The following is a 22,418-nucleotide window of genomic DNA, read 5'->3' as shown; positions in this document are numbered from 1 at the left end:
CTCTGTAGTCTCCCTCAGCCACGGTTTGGCTTTCCATCATTTCAGTTACCCATGGTCAACCTCGGTCCAAAAACAAGAGTGGAAAATTCCAGAAGTCAACAATTCATAAGTTTTAAATTGTGCACCATTCTGAATAGCATGATGAAATCTCACACCGTCGGGCTCCATCCTGCCCAGGACATGAATCATCTCTTTGTTCAGCATGTCCACACTATATGAAGTGACCCTCCTGGTAGCCACTTAGGAGCTGTCTTGATTATCAGTTCAAAAAAATATATAGGAGTTCAGTACTTTTTGAATTTTCAGGTACCCACTGGGGTTCTTGGAAAGTATCTCTGCAGATAAAGGGGATTACTATAATAGTAATTAGCCAGTCTGCAGGGCTGCCCAGATGGCAAAATATTTTTGTACTTCTGACCTTGGTTAACAGCAGCCCTGGCAGACAAAGCAAGTAAAAGTGGACCCATTTCTCAGAAGGGAAAATTGAGGACTTGAGGGAAGTGGGCTTCTCCAAGGTCACCTGTGAGTGAGTGACAGCACCAGCACATTTCAGTCCAAGAAGTGCATGGGATTACAGGATCCTGGGGAATGATTCAGGTAGAAGCAGTCAAAGCCTGCTTCCTAGAGGGAGTGGGCTGGTCCCTGCCTGAGGTAGACGGAGCTGCAGACAAGGCTGTAGATTTATTTCTGCACTGATGGTGGGTCGACAGGCAGAAGGACATTACATTACTGCAGGATGAGGCTGAGCGCTCATCTGAGAGTCAAGAGTCTGGGATCTACTTGAACCTTGGCTGTGAGCTTCCCATTAATGGGACTAAAACTTGGTCCCTGCTCTCAGTTCCCCACCACAGGCATGGTGAAGAGGAGATAGTCAGAAGGTGTTTGGTGAGTGGGTGAATGGGCATGACGCCCTGCCCATTATGCACCTCCCTTGCAGTGCACCCAACCAGCCACCCACCTCCTCACATCTCCACCAGCCAACAGCTCCGCTGCTCACCCAAGCCCAGGACCAGGGTCTTCCCCACTGCTGGACCAGAGAAGCAGGCAGAAGCATTGGGCCGCATGCCAGGAGGTCCACATTCCAGTCCTAGCTTTGCCTCCAAGCTGCTCTGTGACCTGAGGCAAGTTGCTCCCTGCCTCAGGTCCCCATGGTGTCCCTGAGAGCCTGTGCCTAAGAGGCCTGCTCTGGGGCCCACAGCGCCTTCACCCTAGTCCTTGCCTTGGGGAAGGAGGCCCAAGGAAGTGGTTGCCTTCCTCCCTCAACCCTGGGGACTGAGCAAGAACACAAGTGACTTCCAGGTTCAGAAAAGTCCAGGGTCTTTTCCCTCAGCCCACTGCTGGGTGCTCTCAGGGGCTCTTCTGTCCTCCCCTCCTTGTGATGCCATCTCTTCTGTTCATCTCTCCCATCCGCCTTCCTTTCTTGCCATGTCCCAAAGGCCAAAGTCTGGGCACCCCTTTGTGTCTCTCCCTCCTATGACTGTCTTTACACCAGTGCAATGCCAAAATAGGAGGGGTGCTACAGCCACAGACTGGTTGTATGCCCTTGGACAGTCATTGCCTGACCCCAGGGTCCCCATCTGAAATGGAAGTGAACTTGATTCTGAGGCCTCTGTAGCCACAGGTCTGAGCTGCTTCGTAGTGACACTGCTGATGGCAGCAGACAAGGATCACAACAACGTTTCCAGTTGGCAATGTGTTTGGCAATTGCCTCCCCTTTGCACGGAAGGGTGTTCAGGCTTAGAGCATGGTGCTAAGGAAGGTAGAGGAAATCCATGTGGCCCGGACGTTCTAAGAATGGGCATACTTATGGGTATTATGCCACTTCCAAGGGAAAATGGCAGGACACTGGTCATTTTTCTGCTCAGCACCCAGACATGCAGAGCCAGCCTGATGGCATTACTGGGCTGGCCCCCATGCCAGCTCTGCACCCTGAAGCCTCTCCAGTGACTTCAAATACACAAAGGGAGCAGCAGCCCCGGGGGTCAGCGTATCTGACTTATGTGACTGGGGAATGGAGAGAGAAGTCCAGTGCAGTGCTTAGAAGTCTTCATTTAATAGCCTTGGAAGGAGAACATAGGATATACAACTGCATATGGTAAGATCCCACTGAAGTAACTAAATATTCACACATCTAAGCAAGTCAGAGAGGATCAGCTTCCAGTGTTAATTTACCTGGGAATAGGAATGGGGTGATTTTTATTTTTATCTTTTTTGTTCTAGATTGTTTACAATGTGATGATGTTACATTTGCAATCAGAAATGGCCAAAGAAAGAAATGCTTTCATTAGAATGAAAAGGATTTTCCTTCCCCCTCACCCCTGCCATGGGAGTCTAGGGCCCAGTTTCTCTTTCTGGCTCTGTGGCTCAACTGCTATGTGATCCAAAGTCAGGCCACACCCTCTCTGGTCTCTATCCTAGAGGGTAGTGATTAGAAGGTTTCTGAAGTTCCATCAGTTGGTGGCATCTGGCAGGATGGGATTTCCCATGGGATGAGCTCCCATGGCTCAGGTCAGCCCAAACCATGCCCACTCCCTCTGGCTGCTCCCCCGCCCATCTCCACCTGCCAGCCCAGGGGTTTGTGGAGAGGCTGGGCTTTATGCTGGAGAAAGTCCTGTTTCTGTAGTGAGCCTGGCTACAAAAGCGAACAAGATTTCCAGGCCCTCAAGGACCTTGCCTTCTAGACAGCAGACTTATCCAGAGACAAGACAGCAAATAATCAAACACATACACGAAGAGAGTAATTCCAGAGGGAGATGAGCACTGCAGGAAGAAAAGCAGGACGGTGTGGGAACAGCATGGGGAGGGGAGAGGATGACGCGTTTACTTTGGGTGGTCAAGGAAGGGCTCGCTGGGGAGGAGGGCTCAGTGTGAAGGTGGCATTTGAGCTAAAGTCTCAATGGCAGAGTCAGCCCAGAGAATGTGGTGGGTGGAGGGGGTAATGGGGCAGTGGGCAACACTCCAGATGGAGAGACCAACCCAGGACCGGGGTGGGAAGAAGCAGGGCATGTCTCAAGGACAGGAAACACACCTGGGCAGCTTGGAGCAGTGAAAGATGGGTGAGCATCTGAAGTCTGAGGGTTCTATGGGAGTTCTGACTTTGTTCCAGATGCAAAGAAAAGCTCCTGGAGGGTGCAAGCACTGGAGGGAGTGGTTTGCATTTTACGAAGTCACCTGCTGCAAAGTGAACAGTAGAGAGCACACTGAGGAAGGGCCCAGCTGAAGGCATGGGTTGGCGGCTGTAGGGCGGGGGCGGTGGGCATGTCTTGAAGGTTTACCTGCATTCAGGTCTATCCAGAGGGTCCACCCAGCCTCAGGGGCTGAGTGCCAGGTGGGGAGGGAGAAGGAAGGCAACAGGCGACCACCCCCAAGGGGACCTGAGCAACTGCCATGGTGGAGTCTGAGATTACAACTGAAATTCACCCCATCCCAAGGGTGGATGGGGGAGAAATGACCAAATAAAATAGTGCATCCCCCAGAGGCCTGCATCACAGGTGGGAGACTGCCATTGCCTTAGAGGGGACAATAGCATTGACAGAGAAAGCCCTAAGAAGAGCTACTGTTCCAGCTTGGTTTGGGCTCTCAGGGTATCCAGGGGAGTCAGTTGTAGATGTGACCTTAGTGGGGCATGTGTGGGCCTGCTGGTGTGAGTGTGAATAGGGATCAGTCATCTGTCACTGACTGGGCTGCCAGGCCACAGAAAAGGGGAGGCCAAATGCTGGGATTAGAAAGCTGAGACCTCTCCCCTCCAGCGAGCTAGTGAATTCCTGAGAAGACAAGAAAGTACTTGCCCCTACCAGTCCCTCAGAGCTATTGTGACCTTGAACATGTCCTTTCACTTCTCTGAACCTCAGTTTCTTCATCCATAAAATGGGAGGACAACTTTGCAGGGTTACATTGTTGATGACGTGTCAAATTAAAACACATAGGTTTTTAAGCACATGCTGAGTGTGTGGTTATTACATGGAGTAAGATGGATGAGAGGGATTTGTGCCCCTTGTCTGGGAAAGGAAGGGGGAGTGGAATGCACAGTCCAGGCACAGTGACACCATCAAACCTGGGACTTGGTAAGGGAGCCAAAAATTAGCCCAGGAAAGACCCAGGTCCAAGCCAAAGGAGCCTAGTGGCCAGAGGAAGGGTCTGGAGGAGAGGCCTGGGCCTGTGGGTGTGGCAGGCAGCCTCCCAAGTGCCACTGTGAGTCAGGGGAGAGCCGTGACCCAGTGACTGTAGTGTCCTTCCTCACTTTGTAAGCAGTAAGATGGGCTCTGTTCCAGAGCTCCATGCCTTCCCTGGGCCTTGTCCCCAGCCACCTCAACTCCTTCACAAGCCCCTCAGTCTTCAAGAGGAGACACTTCACAGGAGCAGCCAGACACCCCCGTAGGGCTGCAAGCTCCTGTCCCGCTGGCCAGCTTGGCAAAGCCACTTCCTATGGCCAGTGCAGGAAATGATGTCACGGGCACAGATGGGTGCAGAGGGTGTGGGAAAAGGGCTATGTGAGGGGCTGCCTTTGTTAGGAATGACTCGGCGTCCCCCAAGCTCGCCAGCCCCATTTGTCATCAGTAACGGCCATTGTGACTGCCTCTGAGGGGGGCCCAGCCTGAACCCCACAGCCGCGAGGTGCCAGGGCCAGATGGAGGAAGAGCTTTGTGTCCAGGGAGGGGTCCATCCATGTGGGGCTGTGTGTTTTTAAAACATAATAATAAATGGGCTCCTCTCCCCCAGCTCCCCCACTTCCCACTGAGCACATCAGCCAGGCGGTGAATGGAAGAGATTTTCCATGCAGTGGGAGATCAAGTCTGGTGAGAATTAGCCGGTGTCCAGGGGATAGAGAAAGATTGTGATTGCTGATGATAAATGTGCCCAGTGTGGGGTGTTTCTGTGTCCTCACCTCCTGCCTGCACCCCTACCCCCTCCCAGTCCCGCTCCAGCCAGCCCTGTTCAGCTCCAGATGCCCACACCAGTGTTGAGCCTAGGAGTCCCAGTAGGGACAAAGCCAGTGGGAGGCGTGAGGGTGTCAAGGCCCCCCTACCAGACCACTGCAGCCTTCCGATGAGGTCTCTGGCCTGGGCGGCAAGGCTGATCAGAAGTGAACCCAGCTGAGACAAAATGGTAATGAGTGCCTGTAATCCCAGGCACAGGGATTACAGAGCCCAGGCCTTTACCTGCAGCCCTGCCGTAGCTATGCTATCTCTCTGGCCTCTGATCTACCTTGGCTGTTAATTTGCTGTGTGGTGTGGCATTAGTCACTTCCCCTCTCTGAGCTGTAGAATGTGCACTCCAGGGGCCCCAGGCTATCTGAGCATTGACTTGCCATGATTCTGGTCTACTGGGGCTCAGGCCACGCCAGGCCGATAGAGCAGCCAGTGTGGGGACTCAGAGCTCCCACACACAGTTCAGCTAGAGAACAGTTCCTGCCTGCTGTCACTTCCTGGCGCACATACTGCCCAGTTAATCAAGCATACATGCATTTACACCTGTTTGCTCAGTGGATCCTCACAACAATACCTTGAAGTTGACAGAGCAGGAACTGCTAGCTCCTTTTATATAGGTTGGGAAACTGAGGTCTTGCAAGGTAAAACAACCTGCCCAAGGTCTCCTGGTGCATTTGAGGATTTGAGCCATGTTTGCTGGCTCGGGGGCAGCCTGCTGTGCCGCACACCCATCTGACATGGGCCCCAGCCTCAGGGTCACGGTAAGGGTTGCAGAACCCCACTTGGCTCCCCCAGGAATGGTGGCAAAATCCCACTCAGCAGTGTCTAAGCTGCTTCCTCTTCCCTTCTGGAAGGGCACACTGGGAAATATAGCATCTTACAGTTGACCTGAGGCTATTCCTTCACCTCCCAAGCCCTCACTCCTTCCTGTTCATTCTGTGGCTCAGATTCTGCACCTATTAAACAAGTCTGTGTCTGCACTGTGGACACAGCCCAGCCCCAGCCCTGGGAAGAGGCCTACAGACGGGCACAGGGCCTGCTGTCCTGTAAGCTCTACTTCCCTCCCAAGCAGGTACCCTGTCCTGGATGCCGGTGGGGGACACCAAGAAGGGCGTGATGTGTTCGCTGCCCTCTAGGAGTAGCTGCCAAAACTGTGAAACAGCCAAGCTACCTGGCTGTAAATATACTCACCAGAAGCAGGAAGGCACCCACTAGACCCCACCCTGGGCACCTCACCTCCCCGCATTTTAAGTGGGTTGTGGCAAGATAGAACTTGTCCGTAAGGAAGCCAGGATAGAGCTGAGGGGTACAAAATTGTGTCTTAGAGAATATTTGAAAGACAGATGAGAAGGGCAAGCTGCAGCCTCTGGAGACTGGGAAGTCATCACAGGAAAAAAGAAGCACACTGTTCCGTGTGACCTCAGATGTTAGAGTTTAAGCAGTGGCTGGAACCTCAGATAGCAAATTGCAGCTGAAAGTGAGGAAGCCGTTACCAACTGTTAGGTCTGTCCAAACAAGAGCCTGGTTAAGAAAAGCAGTGGTGAGTTCGCCATCCCTGTAGGTATGTGAGTTGAGATTGGATGGGCAATGTCCAGTGAGATGAAATGGCTCTCCAAGTAACCCCCATAGAGTCCTCATATAGGCAGGTAAAGACAAATTAGAAGTGAGAGTTTGAATGGCACCCATGGGAACTTCCATCCAGAGATGCTAATGGTCATTTTGGTCAAAGGCCTGGGATGGGGCAGCTGGGGCATGGTTGGGAGAGCCCAGCACCATGTCGGTCCCCCTCCTCCTTCCCTGGGCTCCACCCATGCTCTGGAGAGGGGGAGGGTGGGAGGAGGAGTCTTGCTCTGTCACCCAGGCTAGAGTGCAGTGGAATCATCATAGTTCACTGCAACCTCAAACCCTTACTCTCAGGTGATCCTCCCACCCTGGCCTCCCAGATTGCTGGGATTACAGGTATGAGCCACTGCTCCTAACCTGTCCTGACTTTTTAAGCCAGGAATACCAAATGGCAAAAAAGGTAACCCTATTATAAGCACATGTACTTTATGAAGAAAAACTTGACTCAGAAGGACACTTTCACACATGTTCAGGGGTCTTAAAATCTGAAAGTGTTAGGGCCTGGGAGGCTGACTTCATGCCAACCTCCTCATTTTGCGGTGGGAACTCCAAGGCCTGAGGGAGAAAAGGTCATGGGGTGCCTTAGCCCCCAGCTGGGATGCCAACTCCGGCCTCCTGACTTCAGCGGCATTCTTTTCCTGAGCTTGTGCTGTAGTGATGTGTGTAGGGACGACTCCTCTTTCTTACCTTCATCCTGAGATAGCTTGTACGGCTTTCTTATATCCTTCATATCATTCTTGTATGGCTTTAACGGTAGGTTGCATTTTGTACAACTTGGGCCACTACATGTGAGAAAGTTTCCTGCAGCGGGAGATCCATCCCGATGTGGCCGTCTGGGGAGCCCTTCCCAGGAGTTGCTCCTCTATAAAGATGGAGCCAAGAAAGGACAGCTCTAGGGCAGCCAGGATGGCAGGGGGTCAAGAGATATGGCTTCAAGGCTGGCTTCCTCCCCCTTGGCTAGGTGACCCTTCATGTCCCTATATGCCCCGTGTTTCATCTATAAAATGGGAAGATAGGAATAAATAATATGAAATGCTGAAAGCACCTGGTACAGAGTGTACATAAATGCTAATTTCCAGTTCAGAGAGTTCAGAAGACAGATTCTAGCATCAGATAACCTCCCCTGGCTCTGCTACTCACTAGTGTCATAGCCCTGTGCCAGTTATGTAAACGCTTTTGGTCTCAGTTTCCTTGTCTGTTTAGTATGGGGCTAAAAATAGTATCTAAATGCAAGGGCTGTGGTTTCCAAACTGTGTGCTGCGTTACCCCAGGATGCCACAACAGATTCGCAGGGGCCACTATGGGATATTTTATAATCTTCAAAAGGAACACAGCAATACTGGACAGCTGTCAGACATCACTCCGACTACTAGCTCATGGTACTCACTGTTTCAACACCGTATCACTCTACTTTCCTTTATTTGGCACCATAGCTTTGCAAAGCTGGGATTTTAGCATTCAGGAATGCCCCACAACCAACAGTAAGGGTGACGGTGTCTACTCTGATTCCAAAGTTGGAGAAGCTGCACAGTGCCCAGTGGGTGCACACGTCCCCGTTAGTAAGTCATGGTGCCTATTTAGGAATGGGATAAAAATATTCTTTTTTCTTTCTATTGATTCTAAGCTTTTAGGATGTAAAGACTTATGAAGCTATTTGGGTCTAATTACTTAGTGAGTTCCTATTAGGAATTTATTTTTGGCCTTGGGATACCATGACAAAATTACTAGGACACTAAAGAACTGAACAGTTTGGGCATCTCTCTCTAGGGTTATCATGGGGCTCACCAAGTTAATATGAAACACCCTCTGAGCAGAGATTGGCAGATTATACATCCAGGAACCCCAAGAGTGGGGTGTTCTCCCTCTAAGCTGGCACCCACAGAGCCTACTGGCCAAGCCTCCCTCACCCACTGGCCCCCAGCCGGAGCAAGGAGAAGAGAGGGCAGGGGCCAGGCTCAGCAGTCCACTGGCCCCTGCCCACACTCGCAACCCTGCAGGTAATTCCATTCTTTATGCACCTACTGCATGCTGGCTGGTACACAGCCCACCCGTGGCCCCTCTAGGCAGGAATCTCAGGTCAGCCTCTGATTCTTTATCTTTGTCTCCTGGCCGTGTCTGCCTCCAGGGTGCCTGGGGTGTGGGGACACGACAGGGTGCACCAAGGGGGTACTCAGCCCAAGTCCCCACCCAGGCCAGAGACAGATCTCTGTGCCAGGCCTGAGATGAACAGCAGGGCGGGGAGGGAGGGGTGGCAGGACTGCGGACACAGGCCCACGGCACTAATGGATGTCTCTAATGTTTGCTCTCCTCGGTCATGTCTGCGCCTGCTTTATAAATGAGCTGCATTAGGGTTATAAAACAAGTCATAAATGCAGCCTGCAGTGCCTCAGAGCACGGGGGCAGCCGTCACTTGGGGCCTAGCAGAGGTGTGGTTAGAAGATAGGAGTGGGCACACTATGTGCTACCACGGGCTCCCATGTCCCTTTTCTTATGGCCCCATAGGAGGCCTGTCCCCTCCCCCTACTTCATAGACAAGCTGCCCGGGGCCAGCAAAGGCCCAGTTCAGAACTGGTCTGAGTCTGAGGCCTGAGTCAGCTTCATCACCTTGAGGCTGAGATAGGCAAGAGGTTGGTGGGGGGAGGTAGGCCTGGAGCCTAGCAGTTCTCTGCTGCCCAGAAGCCCTCGCAGCTCCCTCCTGTGCTCCCAGAGCTGTCTGGCCTGGTGGGGAGGCCACAGTGGCTAACTCATGGTAGACACAGTGACCAGCTCTCAGGCCACTAGAAACCAGTGTCCAGCCCCCAGACCTGTAATCATGTCACTGTGTCATCTTCCATCAACTCCCCAAGCTCCCAGACCCTAGGAGATTGTCCGTTTGCCTGCAGAGAACTTTGTCTCCCTACCTGGCAAAGGGACGTGGGTGTCCTGGCCTGGCCTCAGGAATCCTCATTGCCCTTCCCAGGTTAGCTGCCCACTAACAGGGGGCCCCGGGCAACTCCCTGGCCCCCTTTGGATGGTCTCCAGCTTCCTCACTTTGAAATGAGAAGGACAGTGATGCCAGCCCTTTGATGAGCGTGCCCTGGCCAGTGTCTGGGTGCTGTTAAGATTCTCTGGTGTGAATACACCCACAATGTTAGAGCTACATCGTGAGGGCAGTGTGGCGTCTGGGGCAATTTCCCAAAAGCTAAAGTCTGTTTCTCAGGTTTAAACCTTGGCTCTGCCTCTTGCTAACTGTGTGACCTTGGATAAAGTTGCTTCACCTCTCTGAGCCTCCATTTACTCATCTCTAAAACGGGACCAATAGAACATACCTTACAGGGTTGTTGCGAGAATTAGATATTTAGGTACTGAAAACATAGCACCCGATGCTAGGTAAGCGTGAGTTAATTTTGATGCTGCAAGACGTGCTTACTCCGTGCCAGGCCCCCTCTCAGGGCAGCAAAGAGAGAGGGCAAGGTGCTCACTTCCCTCCCCTCTTCAGAGATGAAATAAGGCAGGCATTAAGGGCACAGAGAACATGCTGGAGGGAGCTGGAGTCACTCCACCTTGCTGGCTTCCCCTTCCCTCCCAGCTCTGTCTAGTTCTCCCACACACACTACGTAGCCTGAAGCCCAGAGCCGGTGATAATTCGTGCATTTTCTCTCTGAGCTGCCCCATCTTAGCAGGGTCTCCTAGTTCACAAAAAGAAAACACGGTCAGGCATGTTTTGTTCATTTTGCTCTTGGAAGACAGGAGGTCCCCTTGGTCCCTCAGCCTATATGAGGACTCCCTAGGGCCAAGAGTGGCTTCCTAGACTTGGGAACAAGTGCATGATGCCAGTGGCCATCAGGCTTATTGGGGACACCTCCCTCACCCTCTGCTCCAGTCAGGCTCTCTGGCTTGAGGGGCTGGGCAGACATGTGTACCCCCACAGCTTAATTCACTATTTTTTTCTGGTGAGCAGAGGAGGACAAGCCCCCACAGTTTGTCCCCAGCCACCTGAGCAGTTGGCATTTGGCATTGGAAAGTCAGTTTTCCCAAGTGGATTGTAAACCAAAGGCCTGGCCTGGCCTTTCCCCTCCGTCCCTGCCCGTGGAAGCCGGCCCCTCCCTTCCTGTTTGTCTCCCCTCCTGAGGGGCTGTTCTTTCCAGGGACACGGGCAGACCAGGATTTCCATGTGACCCCTCTGGGAAGAGACTGCTGTTGTCACAGCCCCTCTATGTTCTCTGAAGTCTCCTCACCCATGGTGCTGAGGGCGTGGATTTGGCCAAGGCAGAGGAGGTTAAGGTTAAGGGATGGATCAGAGCCACAAACCAGAGGAGGCTCTGGCTGGAGGCTGCTGGGAAGGAGGCCTCCCCTCTAAGGAGGCCTGTAGGGGACAGTGCACTAGGGAGCCCAAGCCCTGTGTAGTCAGCTCATCTCCAGGTTCAGCTTCATCATCCTGGCTATCCTGGGCTACAGAGGGCAGCCCCGTTTGAGTTCTAGCCTCAGCCCCTCTTCCAGCACATTCCTTTTTATTGAGACAGAGTCCCACTATGTTGCCCTTGGTAGAGTGCCGTGGCATCACAACTCACAGCAACCTCAAACTCTTGGGCTTATATGATCCTCTTGCCTCAGCCTCCCAAGTAGCTGGGACTACAGGTGCTCACCACAATGCCTGGCTATTTTTGTTTTGTTTTGTTGCAGTTGTCATTGTTGTTTAGCTGGCCCAGGCTGGGTTTGAACCCACCAGCCTGGGTATATGTGGCTGGCGCAGTAACCACTGTGCTACAGGCGCCGAGCCCCAGCACATTACCTGTGACATCACCACAGAGAACTGGAGCAGGGCCAGTGCAGGGGACAGTGGGGGCCAGAGGGATATCCCCATGGCAGGTCACCTCACCTCTCTGGCCTCCCTGGTATCCCCAGCTGTAAACTAGAATCACACCGCATCACAGAGTTGGGACTGGCTCTAAAGCCCGAGCTCTTAAATGCAGGGGCCCAGGAGTGCCAGACCTGGCCCAGGCTGCAGAGCACATCCCAGCAGGTCTTCCTCTGGGGTGGGCCCTCGGGGGGGTCAGGGAGCGAGGGGGGCATCCCAGCCTGCAGCCTCAGTGTTCCCTTCCCCTGCAGGCACTGACTCCGAGGTGCTCCCTGACTCCTTCCCGTCGGCACCCGCAGAGCCCCTGCCGCACTTCCTGCAGGAGCCGCAGGATGCCTACATCGTGAAGAACAAGCCCGTGGAGCTGCGCTGTCGCGCCTCCCCCGCCACACAGATCTACTTCAAGTGCAACGGCGACTGGGTCAGCCAGAATGACCATGTCACACAGGAGGGCCTGGATGAGGCCACCGGTGAGCCCTCTGCTTGTCCAGGCACTCCCGTGACACCCAGGTCCAAAGGTGCAGGGGAACATGGGTCCTGGGATTGGGCTCCACGTGAGACTTCACAGAGCTATGGCGCCCCAGGCCTCAGTTTCCTAAATTTTGGCCACCTGTCCCAGCCTGGCTTTAAGTGACACTTTGCCACGCATTAAATAGCACCAAACCCCCTGGTGAGCGCTCAGTCCTTTTCCACTTTCCCCTCAGGGAGCAAGTTAGCTTAGGGAACTAGGATTCGTTAGCCCTCCCAGACACCTGCTGATATCCCTGCTTAACAAAGGGGGCCAGGCCTCTGTCCCGCAGCCCTGGCACCCCATGGCGCCAACCCAGAATTCAGTGCCATGGTTATTTTTACAGGTCCCTTCTGTTTGTGGAACGGGAGGCTGTTTTCCACTCACAATAATGATACGGCATTTCCCGTATAGAAATAAATTGTTTGGGGTTAAAAAATAAAAGGTTAATAATGTTAAAAATATCATACAGGTAGGGCTGGGTTGCAGCCCCAATCTAGAGGGGAAAAGGAGAGTGGCTGGAACTCGAGGAACAGGGAGAAAGTACAGGGCCCCTTCCTTCTGAGGTGGGTGGGGAGTCCTGAGTCTCCTCACATCTCCCAGAGGCTGGGCCTGCCCCAATAGCACCCCCTCGTCTAAGTGAGGGGCTCACTGGTCACCAGGCCCCTGTTTACAATGCAGAAACCCTCAGGGGTGGAAACCACTGCCCAGGGGTCAGGGCAGGGCGGTAGGACATTCCGCTTCTAGTGCCCTGGCAGACAGCCGGCTGAGGGGAGCCCCAGATGACCCCAGGCTTGGTGGCTCCTGAGCCCTGCCCTCTCTTCTCCCGTTTCTCCCTTTTTATCTCTGTATGTTTTTCTCTCTGTCCTTTTTCCTTGTATTTTTCTTTCTTTCCCACTTTTCTTCCTTTTCTCTATCTCCCTTTCTCTCCTTTCTTCCTCCAATTTCTGTTTTGCCACGAAAAGCTTACAGATGTCAGAACCACTCAGGCTTAAAACCGCACCCCAGAATGTACTTAAGGCCACTGACTATATGCTTAAAAATGGTTAAAGTGGCGAGCTTTACGTTATATGTACTTTACCACAATTTTAAAATAGCTTTTAAAAATAGATTTGGAGTCTTGTTCTCACCTGAAATATAAACATGAAACAAGAAATTTTTTAAAGACAAATATAGAAAGCCCAAACACTGTATTTACCAGCTCCTCCACTCTCTGGCTGTGTGACCCTGAGGAAGTCACTTAACCTCTCTGAGCCCCAGCCCCTCTCTTTGTAAACTCAGGGGTTAACAGAATGTCCTGGTGAGGGTGGAATGAGGCGGAGCATGTGCAGTGCTGAGCAGAGTGCCAGGACCCAGCGTGCACTCGATAAATGCCCGTTTCCTCTGTCCTCCTTCTTGGCCTCTTTCTCTCTGTCTTTCACAACAGTCCTAACTTCTGTCCCCTGAGTCCCTCTGGCCTGTATCAGAAGCCAGCCATGGGGGTCCAGGCAAAGCAAGGAAGCTGTGTGCCTGCTGGGCCCCACACAGCTTATTAGTAATAGTAATAATAACCCCGTGATTATTAGTAATAGCATGGCTCTTACTCCCCTGCTACCAGGCACACAGGCTCTGCCAGCCCTAGAAATTGGGGCACTGTTGTCTCCATTAGCTGCAAATAATGGACAGGGCTCCCTTGGCAGCCTTGGGCCTGGTTCCACTTCAGCCCCCTGCTTTCCAGCCCCAACCGACCCCGGCCCTCCTCTGAGGCCCTGAAAACACAGAGGAGCACAGCTGGGGACCAGCACAGCTGGGACAGGCCCATCTACTAGCTTGTTCCCAGCACTGCCGTGCTTGGGATCACAACCTGGTGCTGGGTCAAGGTTGTGATCTGGGAGAACAAAGACCTTGTCCTTCCCGTCTCTGAATCTCTGCTTCTTGGTGACCATGGACAAGGTCTCAAGCCTCCCTGAGTGATGGTTTCCCTCTGTCCAGCTGTTGGGTACTGCTGCAACCTTAGACAGGGACCACTCTCCCAGATTTACAACCCAGTAAATAAGGGGTAGAAGTCCCTGCTATCTGGGCCCCCAGAATCGAAGATGGAACTGGCCCTCCAGGCAGCCACAAAGGGCAGGCACAGCCACACACCCCTGAAGCGGCCTCTTCCCTCCATGGCAACCCACCAGCTGCCTCTGTTTAGTTCTGTGGCCATTAGGATAGGGCTGTTCTCACTGTCTGGGTCCCCAGTGCCAGGACCCCACCCTCCCTGATGATGCAGTGACTACACTGGGAGAGGTCCAAAGGCATCATGTTTAGGGGACAGAACTCTAACCTGGGCAAGACACCAGACAGCTGACCTCCGCTACCCCCACCTACCTTCTCTGGGCCTCAGTTTCTCCAAATGTAAAAGGAAGAAGCTGGATGAGGTCCAGTGACTTGCCAGAATAAATCTGCATCCAGCCTGGGCTGGGTGATGTGGCAGAGCAATTGCCATGACGCAGAGTTACCCTGAGTGTTTACTATGATGAGGGAACTAAGGTTTAGAGAGGCTAAGTAACTTAGCAAAGGCCACGCAGCTGGGGAGCAAAGGATTCAACCCTGTCCAGCCATCCAACCCTCCCCGTAACCACTGTGCCGCAGTACCACACTCTGTGCACTCCTGCCCTCAAGGGGCTTAACAATGCCTGTGCAATGAAAGGATGAGATAGAACACATCATGGCAAGGAGGAAGCTTTGGAAAATCAACGAGGCCTCCTAGAGGGAAAGGCCTCACCACCCTCCCCAAGCCGTGGGGAGGAGATTGAAATGAGCACCCTAATCCAGGCACATTCACTCCTTTCTTGAGTGTAGAAGGCTTTGTTGAGGGAGGGTGATAGAGGACTCCTCTCCCCATAAGCTGGTGGATTCAGTTGTGCAGGGAGTGCCCAGGTCACTGAGAGATCAGGGGGCTCCCAAGAAGAAGGAATACCCCCAGCTCCAGTGCCACAGGCTCCTGAGGTGTCCAGGGAGAGGTTAGTGTCATACTTCCAATGCAGGCTGAGCCCCTTTTCTGTGCCAGGCCCTGGGCCACAGTGGCAAGCCGGACAAAGCCCCACCTTGTTCCCCTGCAGGAGACAAATACATTGAACATGCCAATAAATAATCTGGGTCTAGAGAGTGGTTGGTGCAATAGTGCAATAGGGAGGAAAAGAAGCCGGGTACAGGGATGATAACTGTATAGACAAGTTGTCCAGGGCAGTGGTGGGAGCACCAAGTGGCACTGTGAGGGCTGAGTACGGAATGGAGGAGGCTTCACTCAGGAATTAAGGCTAAGCCAAAAGCAGATGGTCACTGGGAGTCCACTGGGCATAGAGGGGGCAGAAGAGAGTTTCATGCAGGGGACCAATATGCAGCAGCCCTGCAGCTGCAGAGCCAGGGAAGGTGAGAGACTGGAAGGTGCCCAGGGAAGTGTGGGGAAAGTGGGTGAGGAAAGTAGATATACCATACGGCTGCAGGGTCCTCAGTGGGATGATCACACACCGGCTCTGGGTCCTTATGCTGAGATCCAGCACAAAGGGTCTTCTGCAGGGAGGAACGACATGCCGTTTATGCATTTGGAAGAGGACACTCTAGCTGCCAGGTGGGAGGTGAGCTGGAGGGGACAGAGGCTGGTGTTAACCCTTGCAGTGTCCAAGGGAGTGGCCCTGGTGGAGCAGAGGCAGAAGACTGGAGACAAAACCAACTGATGGAAACAAGAGGCACTTTGACAGAAGAGCCAACAGGCCTCGGGGTGGAAAGGAGAGAGCTTGGCACCCCCAGCTGCCCCCCTGACGGCTCTCTCTCCCCCAGGCCTGCGGGTGCGCGAGGTGCAGATTGAGGTTTCCCGGCAGCAGGTGGAGGAGCTCTTTGGGCTGGAGGACTACTGGTGCCAGTGTGTGGCCTGGAGCTCTGCAGGCACCACCAAGAGTCGCCGGGCCTACGTCCGCATCGCCTGTATGCTACGCTGACACCCTCCCCGGGGCCCTTCCGCTTCCCTGTGGGTGCTGGAGAGGGAATTTGGCATCTGTGGGCCCCTCCTCCAGCATCCTCAATTGAGAACATCTAGGCATGGGGATGCCAGCTCAGAAGAGGGCCCTTAGGCCAGCCCCACCATTCCTAATGGCCCTTTTCCACTTATGTCTATATAAAGGAAGCTGGCAGCTTCCTCACCCATCCTGGGTCACTGCGTGTTAGGATGCCCCAAGTCCTCCTAGTGAGGCCTCCTTTGGAGAGGAGAAGGTGCTCCTGGTGAAGACCAGGTGGCCCCATCAGCAGCTCCCTTGGTGTGTACCACCACCTAGTGGCCACATTGGGGAACTTCAAGTTCTGCTGCCCCCTTACCCTCTTGACTGTCTTGGGACTTTTTCACTTCTCCCAGACCTGCGCAAGAACTTCGATCAGGAGCCTCTGGGCAAGGAGGTGCCCCTGGACCATGAGGTTCTCCTGCAGTGCCGCCCACCGGAAGGGGTGCCTATGGCCGAGGTGAGCAGGGACATAGGCAGCACTAGGCATGGTGGAGCGGAGACCGGGTAACATATTATTTACTGTTAGTCTCTTGGAGCTCCCCCTACCCCCCTTTCACAGACTGGAAACTTGAAACTAAAAACAGAGAAAGGAACAGCCACTTCTGTAGAACTTGGCACTTGTCAGCTCATACCTAGACCCTCCCCAGACATAACCCCAAGGGATGAAGCAGAGCCTCTGCCTCCCCCTGCCCTGCCTAGAACCCAGGGTCCCAAGTTTATGGACACCAAAGGGTCTCATAACCCGTGTGCCTGAGTGTATTCTTACCCCACAAACTGATGTTCTTCCCCTCACCACACGGCCTCTGGAGTGTCCTGTCCCCTTTTACCACTCTTTCTTCTTCAGACATGCTCCCTAAACTGGGAGCCAGGATTCAGACATTGGCCTGGGGGACATCTCAGCTTTGCCCTGGAGATCCCAGTGGAACAGGGGCTGTAGAAGAGCCTGGGGAAGCCCAGGCTCACAGATTGGGATCAGCCCTGTCTCACTCCCTAAAACTTGCACTCTTCACTTAGCCACCCCCAGCCCAAGCCCTCATCTGCACAAGGGGCTCAGACAACACCCGTGTGGTAGCTGCCACTCATGGGCTCCCTCCTACTCATGTGGCACCAAGCACACTGGTATCCACAGCAGCCCTGCAGGGTAGACATTGTAACCCTGTCCTATGGCTGGGCAGCAGCTTAGGAGGGGGAAGTGGCCATGTGGCAGCTATGTGGCAAAGCTGGCCAGACCCAGTGAGCATTCTGCTGGTCACCCACCAGCCCTGTCGCCCTGGCAAGTGGAGCTGGTTGGAGGAGTTAATGAAGAAAGCAGGGCCTGCAGCTGACAATGAGCTACCACTTGTTTGGTTAGCTAAACTCAACTCGCCCTGAGCCAGGCCCTGTTCTCAGGACACATGTACTACTCACAACAGTGATGAGCTTGAGGCCCCAACTGAGGCCAGTTGGCAAAGGTGCTACACAATACCTGGCACAGTGCCCAGTCCTGTGGGGTTCTTCCTCACTGTCCCTGCAGGGGTATGGACCCAGCCAGGTACAACTGCCAGTCTTCTGTTTATGTGCCCCATCCCCTCCACAGCAGCCTGCTCCCCAGGATGTGGGTGGGCACGCCCCAGGCCCTCACTACCCACATCCTCACTCCTACAGGTAGAATGGCTCAAGAACGAGGACGTCATTGATCCCACCCAAGACACCAACTTCCTGATCACCATCGACCACAACCTCATCATCCGCCAGGCCCGCCTGTTGGACACAGCTAACTATACCTGCGTGGCTAAGAACATTGTGGCCAAACGCCGGAGCACCACCGCGACAGTCATTGTCTATGGTGCGGGCATCACGCAGTGGGGGCAGGCACAGCTGAGGGAGGGAGGGAGGGAGGCCCCACCTGATACCAGCTACTAGTAGGCCAGTAAGACCCCTGGACAGCGGGGAGGATGTAGCCAGCGGGGAGAGGAATTAACCAAGGTCCCAACACTGCAAGATTAGTGGCTAAGTTAGGTATTCCTGGGTCCCTGGCCAAGAGCCTCCCTGCGTCTTCAGACCACCACCCCCCACCCCATCTCTGAAGGAAAAGGCCCAATTCTCTCCAAGACAGGGGGCTAAGACAGAACCCAGTCAGAACCCTATATCCAACCCCTCTGTTGTCCCAGCAGAGGTAGAGACCAGTATCCAGGCCTGTAAGCTACTCTCTGTGGCCCCCATGGGCCCATGGGTGGGTCACTTGACAGTTATAGAAAGAGCCCTGTGCTAGGTTCCAGCTCCAGGCCCAGTCCCAGGCCTCATCACTCACAGGGTGACCCCTCTGGACCTTCATTTGCCATCATACAATGGGGTAGGGAATAGACAATGGCCTCCCGGGTCCCCTCTGTTGCTCACAGTTGCAGTCCAGGTCTGCCTGCTGGTATCTGAGTGCTGAGCCCTGAAGTCAGGAGGGTCCAGCGCCAGGCCCAAGCCTCAGCAGAGGGTCCTCATCAAGGGTGGGGGATGAGTTTGGAAAGCCAGCAAGCACCAGAGCCAGGACACTCGAGTGACAGCTGCCGCCCTACAGTGAATGGTGGCTGGTCCAGCTGGGCAGAGTGGTCACCCTGCTCCAACCGCTGTGGCCGAGGCTGGCAGAAGCGCACCCGGACCTGCACCAACCCTACCCCACTCAACGGAGGTGCCTTCTGTGAGGGCCAGGCCTTCCAGAAGACTGCCTGCACCACCGTGTGCCCAGGTAAGGGCCACTGGCCAGGTGGCACACTGCCCATGCCCAGCCCCACCTCACCTCCTGTGGTGTGTGCCAGAGCCAGGATTGCCATTCTGTCCCCAGCACGGGGAGCAGAAGGTGCTTATCCCAGGCCCATAGCTGACCTTCCACTCTGGGTTAGATGCTCTGACCTCTCACTTTGCCCAGGGCCACTGTGAGATGGCAGGCAGAAGCTTTGCACTTCAGTTTGAAGCGTGGCCTCTTTTCCCTAACAGAGGGTTCTCAGCGTCAGCCCCAGGCCAGGCTTTCAGAGCTACCCAGGGTCAAGGAGAGCCTCTCACAGCTCGGACACAGCCCTCATCCTCTGACCGTCCTCTGCCTTCTCTCTGTGTGTGTTCCTCTGTCCGTCTACCCTTGCTCATCTCTGTGTTATATGTTCCTGTGGATGCTGGGGTGTTTTTACCGGGGTGTCTTCGTGTGAACCATGTGTATGGGGTTGTATCTATGTCACTGACTTCATGTACCTGGCTATTCCCTGACATGGGGCCATGTGGCTATGGTGGGGATTTCCCTGTGTGACACCCATGTGTCCTGGGTTCATCTTTCCCCGCCACGGCATGTACACATGTGCATGTACACACATGTTTGTGTGTCACTGTGTTCTATACACGTACGGGGTGTGCACACGTCTGTATACATGCATGGGTTCCTGTGTGCCATGCTCCTACAGTTGATGGCGCGTGGACGGAGTGGAGCAAGTGGTCGGCCTGCAGCACTGAGTGTGCCCACTGGCGCAGCCGTGAATGCATGGCGCCGCCGCCCCAGAACGGAGGCCGTGACTGCAGCGGGATGCTGTTGGACTCCAAGAACTGCACGGACGGGCTGTGCATGCAAAGTGAGTCCTCAGGGAGGCAGAGCCCTGGGAGTTGGGACTCTAAGCCAGGTAAGGGCCCCACCCCCACCAAGCCCCAGGTCCCAGTGCCCGGCCTGCAATAGAGCAGATTGCGGGGCCCCTGCCCACTCATCACATCATCATCTCATCACACCCTTTCCCTGTCATCTGTGTCATTGTCTTTCCCTTTATTTCCCTCGACAGATAAGAAAACTCTAAGCGACCCCAAAAGCCACCGTAAGTCCCATTTCATGGCTGTCCTCTTTCCTCTGGGATCCCTGGTTCTCCTTGGCTGGCTTTCCTGGGTGTGGGATACATGGTAGGGACAGTAAAAGGTGCCCCCGTATACCCGTGCCCCTTGGGATCCCTCGCATCTGATGCTGATGTGTCCGTGTCCTCTGCCATGGACAGCCAGCAGAGCCCCGGCTGACAGAAAGGCCTTAGGATACCCTGCTGACTCTCCTGTTACAGGAGAGGAATCTGAGTCTCAGAGAGAATGGACGTGCTAAAGACCCGGCCAGGATACAGCAGAACCAGGATTTAAATCCAATATTTTCAAGGCTGAAGCTAGTGCTCTTAACCCCATGCCCTTAGTCTCCCTTTCTGGTATAGGGCCAAGGGCAGCATCACACGAGTCTGCCCCAGTACCCCTCACTGGTACTCCTAGCAGCTGAGCCAGGCCTCCCTAGTTGTCTGTGATGCCCACTACTGCGCCAGTTCCCCAGGGGCTCGCCTTCCAGCCCCGAGGGGCCGCCCAGCCACTGCAGTAACATCAGAGCAATAAAGCTGCTTCGGCAAATTGCCCTGTGGTAATTAAACCACAATTTCCAAATAATTGTGGAAACATAAAATCAGCAGTGAGGACCTCAGCCCAGCCCACTGGGGGCCAGGCTGGTGACTGATTAGAGAACATAAATCACCAGACAAATGGCCCAGGGTCAGCAAGGCAGAGCCAAGCCAGGAAGCCTCCAGAGATGCGAAAGCCTAGCCCAGAGGGGCTTCTCCGACAGCTCTGGTGTATGCCAGGGTCCTCTGGGGAGCCCAAGAGTGAGGGCTGCTGAGGAGAGATAGAGGGGACAGGTAGAGGGCAGAAGTGGACAGTTGTAAGGGCTGGGAGCCATGCTCTGCCTTGCCGCGGTCTCGTGCTGACCCCAGTGCAGGGGCTTGGAGGGTGCCAGGCAGAGAACGCAGACCTGCTCCTCAAGGACCCCAGGAGAAAGTGTGACAGGTGCCTTCTGGAGCTCCCAAAGGAAGCTGGAGGAGGAGCAGCTCTGCCTAGCTTGTTCAGTATGGCAGCCACTAGCCACATTGGCTATTGATGCTCACATTTAAATTAATTAAAATCAAGCTTTAAAAATTCACCAGCCTGGGCAACCTAGTAAGATCCTATCTCTACACAAAAAATGAGAAATTTAGCTGGGTGTGGTAGCACATACCTATAGTCCCATCTACTCAGGAGGCTGAGACAGGAGGATCAGTTGAGCCCAGAAGTTGGAGGTTGTAGTGAGCTACAGTGATGCCCCTGCATTCTAGCCCAGGTGACAGAGCAAGTCTGTGTCTCTAAAAAATAAAAATTAAATTAAAAATTAAGTTCTGTAGTTGTACCAGCCATAATTCTGTTGTTCTATAAACACAGGTGGCTAGCAGCTGCATACAGGGCAGTGCAGACGTAGAATATTCTGTCACCATAGAAAGTTCTACACAACAGCCCTCTTTCAGGCCCTGCTTCTCCCACCTCCACACTTCCTGCCTGGCCTTGTCTGCCTGGGGAAGGAGAGTGTAGCCATGGGCTGCCTCCCTGGGCCTGTCCCCCCACCTGCTCATCCCTCTCCATCCCATCGCTGTGCATGTCATTCCACTCCCACCCCCACCTGCCACCCTCAGAGCAGGGAATGGAGCAAGAGCTCAGAGTGGCTATTTGCAAAGATGCTCGGGAGCTGGGAGTTTGGAGCCTATGGAAATTGCAGCAGGCTCGGAGTAAGGTTCTGTAGGTGTAAATTGCCCTAGTGAGTGAGTCAGTGAGTGAGCACAGGTCACTCCCTCCTCAGTGAGTTAGCTGGCGGGGGTGAACTGTGCTCTCTTGCCTCTCGTTGCCACCCTGGGAGGGTGGTAGGACAGGGGCCTTGGGGCCATTTTATCTGTAGAGACTGACATTCAGAGAAGTTCAAGGTGTGCCCAAAGTGGTAGAGTTCAGACCAGGCAGACAGGCCCAGACTCTCCCCATCCCCAGGGATTTAGTCTCTGCTCTGTCCCTCACACGGCCTCCTGTTCCCACAGTGCTGGAAGCCTCGGGGGATGTGGCGCTGTATGCGGGCCTTGTGGTGGCCATCTTCGTGGTTTTGGCTGTCCTCATGGTGGTGGGGGTGGTGGTATACCGCCGCAACTGCCGTGATTTTGACACTGACATCACCGACTCATCCGCCGCCCTGACAAGTGGTTTCCACCCGGTCAACTTCAAGACTGTGAGGCCTGGTGAGGACCTGAGGAAATCTTAGGTGTTAAGTGGAGGGGGGACACCCAGAGAACCATGGGGATAGCTTAAAGTGACCAGATTTTAACATTGGTAAAGTGGGATACCATTGACGGAGGGAGGTGGTTCTTAATTAAAAATTTGGTCTATATGGAGCAACAAAAATTTTCATAGAATGCAAAAAGTATTTTAATATATATATTTTTAATTTCAACATAAGTACAATTTACAAATATAATACATTAAAAAAAAAATATGTATAGGACGGCACCTGTAGCTCAAAGGAGTAGGGCACAGGTCCACTTGGGCAACCTTGCCCAGGAGGGGAGTAGGGAGTTTATATTAGCCTTTTCATTTCCAAATGGAGTTACATTAACCTTTTCAGCAGCTGAAAACTGTATATTCCCTTCCCATTGTCACACTGTTCCCTAGCTTGTCATGCATTCTTTCCA

General features: G+C 53.7%; 1 protein-coding gene across 1 annotated transcript in view; it reads left to right on the top strand.

Annotated features, from left to right (window-relative positions):
• UNC5B (unc-5 netrin receptor B) overlaps positions 1–22,418 on the top strand; it is an 85,388-nt gene that overhangs the window by 52,163 nt on the left and 10,807 nt on the right. The window contains exons 2-9 of the mRNA XM_003783585.3: positions 11,640–11,858; positions 15,701–15,844; positions 16,269–16,372; positions 17,560–17,740; positions 18,464–18,631; positions 19,335–19,499; positions 19,701–19,733; positions 21,774–21,968. Of these exons, the coding sequence (XP_003783633.1) occupies positions 11,640–11,858; positions 15,701–15,844; positions 16,269–16,372; positions 17,560–17,740; positions 18,464–18,631; positions 19,335–19,499; positions 19,701–19,733; positions 21,774–21,968 (1,209 nt within the window). The remainder of the gene's footprint in view (positions 1–11,639; positions 11,859–15,700; positions 15,845–16,268; positions 16,373–17,559; positions 17,741–18,463; positions 18,632–19,334; positions 19,500–19,700; positions 19,734–21,773; positions 21,969–22,418) is intronic.

Source organism: Otolemur garnettii, unplaced genomic scaffold (assembly GCF_000181295.1).
Source record: "Otolemur garnettii isolate 467f Iridium unplaced genomic scaffold, OtoGar3 scaffold00008, whole genome shotgun sequence".
NCBI classification, from domain to species: Eukaryota; Metazoa; Chordata; class Mammalia; order Primates; family Galagidae; genus Otolemur; species Otolemur garnettii.
The sequence above is the reverse complement of the archived record's forward strand: the minus strand, read 5'-3'. Positions and strand labels throughout refer to the sequence as shown.